This window comes from Megascapheus bottae, chromosome 7 (genome assembly GCF_031878675.1).
Source record: "Megascapheus bottae isolate mThoBot1 chromosome 7, mThoBot2.hap1, whole genome shotgun sequence".
Lineage (NCBI taxonomy): Eukaryota > Metazoa > Chordata > Mammalia > Rodentia > Geomyidae > Megascapheus > Megascapheus bottae.
Window position 1 is genome coordinate 23,433,734 of NC_143515.1, and position 14,427 is coordinate 23,448,160.

At 49.6% G+C, this 14,427-nt stretch overlaps 2 protein-coding genes across 3 annotated transcripts; both read left to right on the top strand.

The window, feature by feature from the left end:
• Positions 1–1,312: 1,312 nt before the first annotated feature.
• Positions 1,313–5,643, top strand: C7H2orf68 (chromosome 7 C2orf68 homolog). Its single transcript, XM_090336570.1, has 4 exons — positions 1,313–1,503; positions 1,587–1,705; positions 2,549–2,700; positions 3,062–5,643. Exons 1-4 carry the CDS (start codon positions 1,397–1,399, stop codon positions 3,182–3,184), a joined length of 501 nt encoding a protein of 166 aa, XP_090192696.1. The 5' UTR covers positions 1,313–1,396; the 3' UTR covers positions 3,185–5,643.
• A 3,489-nt stretch (positions 5,644–9,132) lies between these two features.
• Positions 9,133–14,424, top strand: Tmem150a (transmembrane protein 150A). Of its 2 annotated transcripts, none has more exons than XM_090336571.1 (8): positions 9,133–9,168; positions 9,708–9,885; positions 10,285–10,332; positions 10,634–10,720; positions 12,571–12,638; positions 12,984–13,111; positions 13,290–13,467; positions 13,689–14,424. In XM_090336571.1, exons 2-8 carry the CDS (start codon positions 9,821–9,823, stop codon positions 13,928–13,930), a joined length of 816 nt encoding a protein of 271 aa, XP_090192697.1. In that variant the 5' UTR covers positions 9,133–9,168; positions 9,708–9,820; the 3' UTR covers positions 13,931–14,424. The 2 variants fall into 2 exon arrangements, with proteins under 2 accessions (XP_090192697.1, XP_090192698.1); XM_090336572.1 differs by lacking the exon at positions 9,133–9,168 and having other exon boundaries at positions 9,221–9,885; positions 13,689–13,931; positions 14,020–14,424.
• Positions 14,425–14,427: the final 3 nt, after the last annotated feature.

Sequence of the window (14,427 nt, forward strand, 5' to 3'; positions counted from 1 at the left end):
GAGCCACCACGCCCGGCTTGAACTTGTCTTTTTTTTTTTGGCAGTGTTTTGGGTGAGAAGTGGATGGAAAGGGTTAAGGATATTGTTTTGTGGTGCAGGGGATCAAACCCAGAGTTTCACACTTCCTAAACACAGACGCCACCACTGAGCCACATCCCTAGCACCTACTTCAGTTTTCTTTTTTTAATTTTTTATTACTAAGGATGTCCAGAGGAGTTACAGTTACATAAGTCAGGCGATGAGTTTTTTTCTTTTGGGACCGTGTCACCCCTTTCTCCCAGTTTTTCCCTCCCATCCTGCCACAAGGTGTACAGTTCATTTTCAACACAATTTCTAGTAGGTACCACTGCTGCGTTTGCTCACCCTTTGTCCATCCATTTCTATGCCTTCCCCTACTTGGATTTTTGTTTTAACCATTCCATTGAAATATAATTGACATACAGGATACTGAGCATTTAACGTGCAAATATGCTAAATTCTGACTTGCGAAGCTATCACTACACTCAAGGAATGGAACCTGTCCACCCCAGAAGGCCGTTGTACCCCTAAAGAATCTCCACCTGGATCACTAATGTGGTTTCACCGAGTATTACCCTGTGGCCTGGCTTCTTTCACTTTGCATACGGGAATCCCCTTCTGGTGAAGTGTTTGGACCGCTCATTCCTTTGGCTTGCGTTGTAGTGTTCCATTTCGTGGATGCACAGAATTTGCCCCTTTTCTAATCACGAATTCCTGGTTTTGATTTTTTTTTTTTTTTTTTTTAAGGAGGCCTCAAAATAATCTATGCTAGGCCCTCTAAAGTCCTGGCTCCTTCTGTGGGGACAGTTTAAGTCATCTTCGCATCCAAGCGACTTGCAAATGGGCAATATAGTGGGTCTGGGGTGAGGGGTGAGGGGAGTGGTTGAAGCCGGAAAGTCTTCCGAGCCAAGTATAAGCACTTTTCAGCCTCATCAACAATTCATAGTGATAACTGTCCCTGTTCCCACTTACAAATGGAGGACACTGAGGCATCGTAAGGCTACACCAAAGTCACAAAATTGGTGATAGAGTCCCAGAAAAACAAAAGTGATGTTAATGAGTGATGGCTGTTCTGTTTGGTTTGCATGTTTCCGTACGTCCTGATTTACCTTTTTAAAGCTGAAATCCCCTTTCCCAAAGCTGCCACTACCATGAAATCAGAAGCCCCGCCCTCGCGGCGGAAACCCCACCCCTCCGCGGCGCTAACTCCGCGCGGCCCTGCTCGGCCCCGCCAGCCCTCATGGGAGCGGAAGTCGGGATTCGGGACCGGAAGTCGAGATTCGGGGCCGGAAGCGGTGCGAGCAGCAGTCTGGGGTTCCGGAGGGACGGTGCCGTTTGGGCAGTTGAAGCCGCTAAGGTTCTTTGCCCAGGATTTCCCATGGAGGCGGCGCCGGATCCCGGGCCGGGGCTGTGTTGCAAGCCTGGCGGGCGTCTGGACATGAACCATGGCTTCGTGCACCACATCCGACGGAACCAGATCGCTCGGTACCGTCCCGCCCTGCTCTCGTCACCCCTGGCCCGGGCTGACCCTGTGCGGCAGTCCCTGACTCCCGCCCGGCTCCCCGCAGGGACGACTACGACAAGAAGGTGAAACAGGCGGCCAAGGAGAAGGCGAGGAGGCGGCACACGCCTGCGCCGACACGGCCTCGCAAACCCGACCTGCAAGTGTACCTGCCGCGACACCGAGGTGAGATGCCGCCCCGCCTCTGCCCTTCCTGCGGCGCACCCCTTCTTCTCTGCAGGGAGAACCCCGCTGCCCAACCCAGCGTTCAGCGTCCCTCGATCCCCCATGGAGCCTCCACTTCAACGCTCCTGGGTCTCCGCGCGGAGACTCTCACGCCTCCCCCTCCTCATCCCCCACCCCCGCCCTCGGTTAAGCATCTCTGTCGCAGAGGGTACCGGGAACCGGCAAGGAAGCGCTTGTTTGTCCCACCATACTGCATTCCCACTATCCCACTCTGCCTCACAAGCAAGTAATCGGAGCATGTAGAATCACCCCACAAAAACAGTCTTCTCCCCAGCTTCCTTGCTACCTAGAAACCACAGTAACTGATTCGCGAAACTAAGTTTGTTAACTGTACCTTGCAGTGCTTTTTAGATTTTTCATCTATTAAGTCTCTAGAAACCCATACGTGGAAAACTGCCATTAATTCTGTTTTCACCATCAGGCAGCAGGCACGGAGAGGTTAAGTAATATGCCCAAGATCTTAGCTTGTAGTAAATGGTAGTGCTTGGATTTGAACCCAAACAGATATCATTCATCCTTCCACTAGCTTCCAGTCCTGTCTGTTAGAGCATGCCTGTCAGGGATCCAAAGATTAGCAGTACAACACACACACGCACGCGCGCGCACACACACACACACGCACACGGATACAAAGATTAGCAGTACAACACACACACATGAAGCCCTCTCTGAAGACTGGAGCTTCTTTGTAATTAAGTTGTCCTAAATCAACTCAGTGGACAGAGATGACAGGGGTTTCAGCAGCATCCCCCTCTTCCCTCTCACTCTGGTTCATCCTTCTAGATGCCTCTAACCATCTTGTCAACCCAGACTGTGAAGAGTCCGGTGATAGCAGCAGTAGTGGCAGCTCCGAGCTAGAGCCTCCTGGACGTCAGCTCTTCTGCTTAGAATATGAGGCGGACAGTGGAGAGGTCACATCAGTTATCGTGTATCAGGTATGCTTACTAAATACAGCTACAACCTGAAGATGTTGAGTCATAGAAGAAATCACAGCCAACCCCTGAACTGTTCATTATTTACCTAGAGCCAAAGGGAAGTTTCTTGTCCACAGGGGAATAGAGGACTTCTGGGTGATGCTTTGCAGACAACTTGTTCCAATAATTGTCAGTAGGGAGAACAGGGAGGACTTATGGTCCCCAGTTGAGATTCATGATCACAGTGGACACCTGATAAATGGCAGGTGTCAGCAGGAAGCCAGGAGCCAAGTGGTGTTCTGTGAGTGTTATGTAGACTCAAGGCAGGTCACCTTTCTGGAAGAGACCAGGCCCTGAGCTTCCTGACTCTTCTTTTGCATAGGATGATGACCCAGGAAGGGTGAGTGAGGAGGTGTCAGCACACACACCTCTGGATGCACCCATGCAAGAGGCCCTCAAGTTGCGTATCCAGGAGGAGATTGCAAAGCGTCAGAGTCAACACTAACCAGGTTGAAGGCTTTCTCTCCAGACTGGATTCACTGCATTTGGAAGAATTCTGCGCAGGGAACTCACCCCTAGTTTGGGAGTGCCAGAACCAGTCTGTCTGATCTTGAGACCCTGTAGAGCTGCTATATCCATGAGGGTGTTGCAGACAACGTACGGTCTACCTCTCTGGCTGCTATTCTTTCTTGTATCTTGGCCATGTGCCCAGGCTATTTTTCTGGAATTGTTTTGAAAATTTTGTTTTGCTATTTGCTGTTCTGAAAGCAAAGGTTGACAGAGAACCAGGGTAAAGGAAACCTTTTGCCAACATGGTGCTGATCACTGAGGTCATCTGGCCACTCCATGAGCCATGTTCCACTCAGCCCCTCGATCCCTATTTGTTATCTTAAGGGTCTTCATGTTTTTTGTTTGTTTGTTTTTCCCCCTATTGTTTCTTTGTTCCTTCCTCTTTTTTGTCTCAGGTAGAAGCCATAGTTCCCCCCACCTCTGCTCAGGACTTTGGGTGTAGGGAGACTTTGCTTTTCTAACAAGTTCTCCAAGTAATGCTGATACCAATAAAGTGGGAGAACTTTGTTTTTGAAGCCTACTTGGAAGCATGTCTCTTTCTCTTCCATGGCTTTTCCAAGTTGCTCATGCTTCATTGTTTTTTAGTTTCTAGATAGAAGACCTCAGAAGAAAAGCTGGAACTAAATTTAACAATGGCCCCAAAACTTGCTTTAGCTAAGGCTACAGAATTACAACTTTTGACCTCAGCCCCTAGCTGTGAGCAGGCTATGGTCTGCTCAGACAAAAGGGGAATTATGAAAACAAGTTGAACAGTGACTTACCAATGGTTACTTCATAGTTGAGCATGCATACCAAGGGAAACTCAACACTAGCAATAACTGACTTTTTGAAGCTCTAATTTCTGACTCTGTCCTCTCTCCTCCCTCCCCTCTTTCTCTCTTCCCTTCTCTCCTTCCCCCTCCCAATGAATACCTTCTTCTCCATCCCTTCCTTTCTCAAACTCTTTTAACTCCCAAGAGTAAGTAACTGATCCTTAAGGTAAAAATCCCCAGAAAAACTCAGACATGGGGACACACATCTGTAATTCCCTCATTCGGGAGGTGGAGATAGGAAGACCATGAGTTCAAAGCCAGCCTAGGGTACATCCTATCTCAGAAAAAAATTAAAAATAAGAAAAGATGATCCCTAGCAGTAGTGCTGCTCTCCTCTAGAGAACGGTTTTTCCTTATGCAGGACTCGGCTAAGGTCTAAAGTCTACACGCTACTCTGTGCACCAGAGTTTCAACTTTAGTTTTCCAGCAAATGATCTTGACCTTAATAACTTGAAATGTGGGCTGTAAGCCTGTGAGCTTAACTGAACCCAAGCCCCCTGCTTTAGGGACTTCTCTGTATGAGGGTCTCAAGATCAGTCTGGCTGCTTCATCTCAGCAGATTTTCTCTTTAAAAGCACCTCAGAGTTTTATTGTTTTGTGTCTTGGATCCATGACACTGACACAAAAAGGATCAAGGCAGCTACTTACTTCATCTATGCTATTAAAACATTAAACATCGTTAGATTGTGCCAGAGGAATACTAGGGTGGCCAGTGAAGGTAAAGGGGACGCAGCACTGGCCCAGGATTAAGTGCCTTATACTTGGCAGTCCTGGACTCCATTCTGCTTTCAAGGAGAAAGTCTTTGCCCTCTGCTTATGTAACTATGCAAGAAGTGCCTTTGGACTTATACTATCGTTCTGAGGCATGGAGGCCCTGCCAAACTCCACCCCCCTCTTCCTGCAAGTCAGAAGACCAGTCATTTTAATCCTCCAGCTTTTCAGCTGATTTTATGACTTACAATCTAGGATTTCCCTCTTTGGCTTCTCAACCTGGAAATACTTTTGAGGTCTGTCTTCTCAGAGCTGGATCACATACTTTCTGGTTTTATAGAACCTAGAAAGAAAACCTGAAGCATTTGAGGGCAGATAAGTTTCAGCCTTCATTCTTGTTTCTCAAGAAGAGAAGAGGTTAAAGACAGCAATTAGTATGAAGTATTGTGTCCTTCTATATGTTTGCTCACACACATAAGACCTCAGGTAGGAAACTAAAGGAAAACCCTTAGTACTAAAACATTTTTTTTCCCTTGAGGCACTTTATCAAATGCATTTTCTCCCCAAGAAAGGACTCTTTAGTTCTTAACTAGTTTTTGCAATATGAGTAAATAAAGCAGCAGTCCTTATGCAAAAGGTAGGCCTGTTGGAGCTGATGTGTTTGTCTCCACATGTGCCTGAAATGCCTCTTGCCTAACAGTACAACCTCATTGCTTACTACCACTCCTCTTCTGAGGTCCAAGAGATACTTGGCAGCTTGCCAGACCTGCCACCAGACATCTTTCATCTATAAAAAAAAAAAAAAAGCTGGGCATGGTAGCTCATGCCTGTAATCCTAGCTACTCAGGAGGCTGAGATCTGAGGATTATGGTTCAAAAAACCATGAGACTCTTATCTCCAATTAATCATTAGGAAAATGGGAAGTGGGGCTGTGGCTCCAGGGCTAGGGCGGTAGCCTTAAGCTATGGAGCTCAAGGACAGTGCCCAGGCCCAGTGGTAAGGTGGTAGCCTTGAGCTGAAGAGCTCAGAGACAGTCCCCGGGCCCAGAGCTCAAGCCACATGACCCACCAAAAAAAAAAAAGAAAAGAAAAGGAGTACGTTTCCATCAAGGAACATGTCCAGAACATTTCTTACAGTTCTTGAAATGACCCCAAGAAGACTGCCCTCTGTGTGGTGTAGTGGCAGCCATGTTGGACCAGGTGGAACCTCCAAGCAGGTGACTTCAGAATCAACACTCATTTCGCTAGCTATGTTTCTAGCTTCCTTTAAAAAAAAAAGAAAAAGAAAAAAAGGCAAATGGCAAGTCTGTAATAATGAAGTATGTTATGACTGAAGTCTAAGTCTAGATTGAAGACTTTGTGTTTCCTGGGCCACAATGGATTATGTTACTGGTAAAAGGAAGCTAGTGTACAGAGGCCCTGGGCTATGCAAGAGTAAACCGTAGAGCTTGAATTGTAAACCGCTGGGAAGCCTAGAAATCTAGAAAAACTATAAAGCTGTAAGTACTGAGTGAATACAAACCTCTGCAGCCCAGCCAGTGAGCCCAGTAGAAGAGACATCCTATCTCGTGGTCGTCTAAGGAGCACTACCAATAAGACACTAACTCAAGCGTTTAGTGGAAGCTCTATGGGGTAATGAAGATCCTGTTATGCATTTAGCAGGATCCATGCATGGCAGCAATGTGTGTTCCCAGGTAATAAAATATAAATGAGAGCTTTGCATGTAGAAAGAACAGGAACACATGAGTACCACTGAGCCTGTTGGAAAAACCACCTTGAATGCAAATTGAAACATTTAACTCTTCTGAATGCTTGCCCTCTTCTTGACTCATACGGTAAAGAAGCCATAGTGTCCATCCACCAATATTTCCCTAGGATTTGGAGTGAAAGCCCTAGTAAATGGCTGCTCTGCCTTCCCCAGAGCCAACAGAACAAGAGGCTGGGTGCACTGGCTGTGCCATGGTGCTAAATGTACAAAAGCCATATGTTCCTTATTCTTGTTTCCAATGTTTGTATGTGTGGATGAATAAAATGAAGTGTGCAAATTATCTTAAAATCATAGGAGGAAGTTAATTTTTTAGTACAATATTTTTTAACCAATAAACACTTTTTACAGCCCTGTTTTTGTCAAGAGTTGTGAAATCATTTGTGTACACGGGGAAGTAGAGATTAAATGTTTGACCTAAAGTCTTTCCACAACAAAATCAGCACTGGAAATCTCACCTCTTGCTGTGCTCAACTGTTTTAAGAGATGTCCTGCCTGGAACGTAACAGCTAGACTCACTTAGAGTTAGAAGGGAGTTTTGTGTGTGTGCCAATCCTGGGGCTTGAACTCAGTACTTGGGTGTTGTCCCTGAGCTTTTTGGCTCAGGTTAGTCCTCTACCACTTGAGCCACAGCTCCACTTTTAAGGAAGTAGAAATCTCATGGACTTCTCTGGGCTGACTTCAAACTACAATCCTCAGTTCTCAGTCTCAAGTAGCTAGGATTATAAGTATGTGCCACTGGCACCCAGCCTATAATTTTAAAGATAATCTGCACTTATCTGTGGTTCTTCTCATCAAAGACCTATAAAGGGTTGAGACTTTCTGTCACAGAAACCTCTGTTTTGGAGTACTTCAATTTAAGTAGCTATGCAGATTGTCATTGTAAGCCTAAAACTGCTTCCAGTGTCAGTTCTTAGGTACTAATAGTTTAGCCTTAATTCCACAACATATTAGAATAGCCACTTGAATCCTTTGGGAACTCCCCTGTTGATCAGACATGATACAAACCCAGTTAGGTAGAATATAATTGGTTGGTTAAAAGTCATAAAGCTAGCCAGGTGTAATAGTACATGCCTGTAACACCAGCACTCCAGAGGTAGAGGCAGGAACATTTGAGCTTAAGGCTGCTTTAAATTTAAAACTACAGGGTTCATAGTCCCATTGGGCAGATAAGAAAAAGGTACCTGCTCAGGTGTGAATGCATCTTCACAGAAAGATGGCACCTGCGTGATTTAGAGTACCTTTTGTCCTTGGGGTGAGTGGATAGTCTGGGTTTTATACGTTGGTCCATTTAGTTCAGTATTTTTGTACCGTGATCACTGTACTGCCATATTTCTTGGCCCTACATAACTACCAATTAGTAGGAAAAGGGCTCTCCAGCAGGTCCCTGCCTTATTTATACTCTCTACCCCTTGGAGATTTCTCCATTATAGTTTTTTCGGTTCTATTTGTCTATAGTCCAGGGCCATTTCTGCACATAGTGTTTGCCATACCATTGTGGCTATCTCCCAGTCCCAATTCCCTGGGACTAGGTAGCCTAGGGGAAATTATCGGACCAGGCATAGTCTCAGACACCAATACATGTTGGGCAGAGCCAGAAACACATTTAGTCTGTGAAAGGGGATTTTCTTGCCCAATCAATCATGGGAAGAATGCCACACACATTTAGTCTGTGAAAGAAGGTATTCCTGCCCTATCAACCATGGGAAGAATGCCCAGGCAAGTACTCTTGACTTACACATTTTGGTGAAGCTAATAATAGATAAATCTCCCAAACAATCCTGCCTTCCTTTCCCCAGATTCCTCTGGGTCTCTGGCCTTCCCTTCTGTTTACCAAAACCTGGCCGTGTTACCTACTCTATACCTGCGCCAGCGTTTTATTGGAATGGCTATTTGGCCTTTGCCACCTTGTATCAAGTGTTGATTAGCCAAGTCTTGGACACGGTGACTTCCTGGCCAGTACTCTGTGTTCTGTACGTCCGAAAATAAAAGTATGATGAAAGCAGCCCTCCAGTTTGCTGAGCTCTGGGGAGCATAAACCAAATCCGGAGTGCTTGGAATTCTTTTTTAAGAGATCAGCCAAGCCGTTTTGTGCTTGCTTCTCTCACGTTGGACAGAGGCGGACACCGAGCTCCACACATAGGAGCCAGTCCTCGCGGCGATGGGCAATGGGCGCGGAGGCAGAGGAGGCTCAGTTGTCCTCAGGCTTAATGACAGCCCCAAGTGGAGTGGGCAGGCTGGCTGGCCTCGGCCGCCGGGTCTCCCAACGCGGGGACAGACCGAAGGACAGCTTGCCTGGATCTCGATGTCAGGGTCCCCAGGCCACAGTCCTCAGCGCCCGGGTCCCCGAAGCTGGAGCGCCGCCCACCTCTGCTCGGTGACGCGGGCGCGGGGGCTCGGGAGTTGTAGTTTCGGGCGGGGCTTGAGCACTGGGGCTGGGGCTCCGCGGACTCCACGTCCCGGCGGGCGGTGCGGCTCGGCCAGGGGCCGCGGGGGGCGGGGCCCTTCGGCCCTTTAAACCTTTCAGGGCTGCTCCGAGGGCCGCAGCCGGAGACCGCGCCACGAGGGGGCCGAGCAGGGCGCGGCGGCGGCGGCGGCGGCGGCGGCGGCGGCGGCGGTGCGCTCTGGGGAGGTACGTATGGGCTCCCTCCTTTCCCCGGGGTTCCAGTGATCACTTGGGGAGGCCCGGGGCCTCGGGTCCCGGAGGAGGCGGATGGTGTCACCTGCTGCGGGCTCCTGCCCAGGCCAGGGTCCCCGCACCCACACAAGCAAGGGCTAGGTCGAGTTTCCCGCGAGAACCCGCCCCTTGGCCGGGGCGCGGGGTCAGGTGGCTGCCAGAGTGCCAACGCCTGGCTGCCAGTCACCCTCAGGGGCTTTACTTGGCCTAGGCACCCTGATTGTCCCGCTCCAGTCTTCCCTCCGGCAAAGGCAAAGTGGCTCCCTTTCCAGATATTATAGCCCTGTCTGAATCTCTCCCAGCACCGGTGGCATTTGGGCGACGGTGGAAGCCACAGATGGATGTCAGAGGGTGTCCACACCCTAGAGTAGGCTCACCCCAAAGTTTGGACGCTCACAAACCCAAGAGGAGATCTCCATGAGGAGCTGACCATTTTCCCCTCCCCCTGCCCAGGGTCAGTTACCAGACCCTGGACTTTGATCTCTCCCTACCAGGCCAGAGCAGCTGATGGTGTGGCAAAAAATCTTTCAAGGTAGCTGGGCCGGCCCCCTCTTTCCCACCTACCTGTTGTCCTCCCCCTACACCACCACCCTGGCTCCCCTCCCTCATGACCGCCTGGATCCTCCTTCCTGTCAGCCTGTCAGCATTCTCCATCACTGGCATATGGACCGTGTGAGTAAACTGGGTGAGGCTGGTGGGGGCCAACAGGAGCTTGATGGCACACACAAAGCCCCTTGTCCTGTTGTAAGCTCCAGGGTGGTACCCACGGTCACTCTGGCTGTCTCCAAAGTCTGGCCTGGTGCCTGGGCACACAGCCCCTTGGGACAAGCTGGCACCACTGCTGTTCAGTAGGACTGTCCTGATTGACAAACTTCTAGCCAGGGCATCTTACAAGAGGGCCTCTAGGTGGGGGCTGCTGCATTCTGTGGCAACACAACTGACCTTCCCCTGCCCTGAACTTGTCCCCAGCAAGGATAATGAGACTGAATGAGACCAGAAAATTCAGGTAGTCAGAAGGGAGTGCTGGTCCCGGAGGGACATGGAGGCAGGGTGACAGTTGTGCTCCTGCAGGTATGCCATGGCCGTGATGAACCGCCACGTGTGCCCTGTGGAGAACTGGTATGGAGCACTCTGCACATAGCCTGTCTAAAGCGCCCTTCATCTCTATCCCCTTTGGGGCCCTCAACTGCCACAAGCCAGATGAGACTCTGGGCCTCACTGCTGCTCTGACACTGTTCCCCAGGCATGGCTTCCTGCCCATCTATCCTCTTCCTACCATGCCGTCACCTGTTTGTCTTCTGTTTCAGGCAGGCCCTGGGGAGTGGGCTTTTTCGCCCTGCTGGGGAGGTCTGGGAGAGGGTCCTCTTTGAGACCTGGGAGCATCCCTTGTCCCTAGTCTACTCTGTGTCCTGCCTGCCAGGTCCTACAATGAATCCTGCTCTCCTGACCCTGCTGAGCAAGGGGGTCCCAAAACCTGTTGCACCCTGGATGATGTCCCCCTAATCAGGTAGGTCTTGGAAACTGAGCAGATTGTAGACATACCCCGCCCTTCATCTTCTCCTAACCACCCCCCCTTTCCCCAGGCCCATCCTCCTAGAGTTCGGGGTTGGGGACAAAAAACTACCCTTAGATCTCTAGAATAATCATTATACTAAGATCATCTTACTAATAATACTATTTACCAGTTACTACAAACTGAGTACTCTGCTGAGAGCTTTGGGGAGGTGGGGGTGTGCGAGCATTCAAGCATACACCTATCCTGGGCTTGAACTCAGGACCTGGGAGCTGTCCCTGAACTTTTGTACTCAGACCTAGTACCCTACCACTTAAGCCACAGTCCCATGTCTGGTGTGTGTGTGTGTGTGTGTGTGTGTGTGTGTGTGTGTGTGTGTGTGTGTGTGTGTGTGTGTGTGTGTGTGCGCGCGCGCGTGCTCGCGCGTGCCAGCCCTGCGGCTTGAACTCAGGGTCTGAGCACTGTCCTTGGGCTTTCTCAAGACTAGAGCTCTACCACTTGAGCCACAGTACCGCTTCTGGCATTTTCTATGTTTGTGGCATTGAGGAGTCGAACCTGGATCTTTATGCATGCTAGGCAAGCACTCTACTACTAGGCCAAACTCCTGGCCGCACTTGCTTTTTGGTGGTTAGAAATAAGAATTTCTGGCCGAGAGTTTGGCCTGGTGGCAGAGTACTTGCCTAGCATGCACAAAGGCCCAGGTTGGATTCCTCGGTACCACATACATAGAAAAAAGCCAGAAGTGGTGCTGGAGCTCAAGTGGTAGAGCTCTGGCCTTGAGAAAGCCCAAGGACAGTGCTCAGGCCCTGAGTTCAAGCATCAAGGACTGGCAAATAAATAAATAAAATAAGAATTTCACCAAGCGCAGTGGCTCACACCTGTAATCCTAGCTACTCAGGAGCCTGAGATCTGAGGATTGCGGTTCAAAGCCAGACTGGGTACTAAAGAAAGAGAAACTCTTATCTCCAATTAATCACTAGAAAACAGGAAGTGGGGCTGTGGCTCAGGGGTAAGAGGTAGAGCTGAAGAGCTCAAGGACTGTACCCAGGCCCAGAGTTCAAGCCCCATGACCACCCCCACAAAAAAAAAAAATCCCATGGACTTACCTATCCCATGTGGCTTCTAACTGTGATCTTCAGATCCCAGTTTCCTGAGCAGCTAGGATTACAGACATGAACCACCATTGCCAGGCTGGTATAGTGCCTTTTAATCCTCCCAGCAGGGAAGATGCTTGTGTTACTACTATTTGATGGGTGAAGAAACTGAGGCTCCGAGTTAGTCATGCATAGCTAGTAAGTGAATGCATCTGGATTTAAGTTCAAACTCTCTGATTGTCTAACCCAAGTTCTAGTTCCAAGAAATCAGACCAGCTGCAAACTTTAGCAGACTCTCAGGTCTAGGAAGCTGTCTACGATAGCCCCTTATCTTTCCACTCATGAGCTCTATTGAGAATCAGGGTGGCTCAGCCTGGAGCCAGTTGTTCACAAAGGACCTGTTCCTTCTCATAAATTAGTGGCTAGCTGGGTGGTTCACATCTATAATCCTAGCTACTCAGAAGGCTGAGATCTGAGGATCTCGGTTTAAAGCCAGCCTGGGCAGAAAAGTTCCCGTGAGATTCTTATCTCCAGTAAACTACTCAAAAAAGCTGGAAGTGGAACTATGGCTTAAGTGGTAGGGTGCTGGCCTTGAGCACAAAAAGGCTCAAGGATAGCACCCAGGCTCTGAGTTCAAGCCCCAAGACCAGCAAAAAAAAAAAAAACAAAAAGCCAGCTTGCCAAGAAATAGGCATAGAAAGGGGCCACTGATCCTTCTGCCTCTCATTCTGTCCTTACCCCTCCCCGCAGCAAGTGCGGCACATATCCTCCTGAGAGCTGCCTCTTTAGCCTCATTGGAAACCTGGGTGCTTTCATGGGTGAGTTTTACCTTCATCCCTCCTCACAGGCTAGCCCATCCCTCAACTCTACCACCTCCCCATAAAACCCCAAAGCTCTTGTTCCACTGAGCCCTTCTGCACCAAAGACTTAAGACCCAAAGGGCAACTTCTCAACCCCTTTCCTTGAAGACTAGATGCTAACTCCCACACAGCCAGCATTAAGCCTTGAGGAAACCCATTTACCACCCATTTGTCATGTCCTCTTCTGGTCCTTAGAAGAGTCAGGAGAGGCTGCAGGAAGCTGGGAGGCTGAACTGGGGGGAACTGGGGAGAAGAGTTTAGAGGAAGGCCCAGGGCTCACCCCAGTGTGCTCTCTTTCCTCAGTGGCCCTCATCTGCCTCCTTCGGTATGGGCAGCTCCTGGAGCAGAGCCGGCACTCCTGGGTTAACACCACAGCCCTCATCACAGGCTGTACCAACGCTGCAGGCCTCGTGGTGGTTGGCAACTTTCAGGTGCCCCTAACCTACCCTACCACCCCTTGAACTTCCTTTAGTAGGGCCTAACTGCCTGAAGGAGCAGCACCTCAAGGCTGGGGGTCTAGGAAGGTAGAACGGCAGGGACAAAGGAGGAGACAGAAAGATGGGAGGGATGGATGAATAGGACCACTTCACAGATTAGCCCCTCTGTCAGGTGGACTATGCCAAGTCTCTGCACTACATTGGAGCTGGAGTGGCCTTCCCAGCAGGGCTGCTGTTTGTCTGCCTGCACTGTGCTCTCTCCTACCATGGAACCACTACCCCCCTGGACCTGGCAGTGGCCTACTTTCGAATTGTGCTGGCTGTCATCGCCTTCATCACTCTGGTCCTTAGTATCCTTCTGGAACAGGGCAAAGAGGAACTCATCCTCTAGCTCAGCCCTTCTCCCACCCCACATGGGAGGGTAGGGGCCAGATGGCAGCAAACACTGACCATGTGGTTTTCTTCCCTGGGGAGGTCTGATCCTTCACCCCAGCCTGGTTAAATGTCTGGGACTACAGAGTGGTTATTGCAGGTTCTCACACATCCAAATGTTTCCTTAGCCACACACCAGGTGGTGTCTTCTTTGTCCATGAAAGTTCTCTGCTACAGCACGGGGCGGCCCTGTGTGAATGGGTGTTCGTTCTTGATATCCTCATTTTCTATGGCACCTTCAGCTATGAGTTTGGGGCTGTCTCCTCAGACACACTGGTGGCTGCATTACAGCCAGCCTCTGGCCGGGCCTGCAAGTCCTCTGGCAGCAGCAGCACCTCCACACACCTCAACTGTGCCCCAGAGAGCATCGCCATGATCTGAGGTCTGGAGGGTGGCTGGCCGGCCTCCACAGCATCCCATCCTTTTATCTTCTTTGCATTGATTTTTTTGTACCAAAAACAACTTTTCAGAAAGTATTCTGTTGGGATGTGGGCTTCCTCACTCCTGGAGAAGTGGTCATCCCACCACCTGTGCCATAAGAGGAGCAGACCCTGCCAGCTCCCTGACACCACAGTATTGTACTTAAAGGTCACCTGCCCTCGCCTGCCCAGCCAGCCCTTCAGGTGCCTTCTACTCCCAGTGCCACAGCAAGACCACTGGGGTTTCCTGCTGCAGGAGTTGGGGGCTGGGAACCCCAGGGGCAAAATACAGGTCTGGGTAAGTTGGGGGAGCATGCCTTAGCCTAGGAGAAAGCCCAATTGAGCTGCACTGGGATTCTTCACTCTGCCCCTCACTTTCTTTAGGGCAAATAACACAATGGAACACATGGGTATTTTAGTACTTTTTTATATGTATTAAAAGAATTCTAATTTGCACGT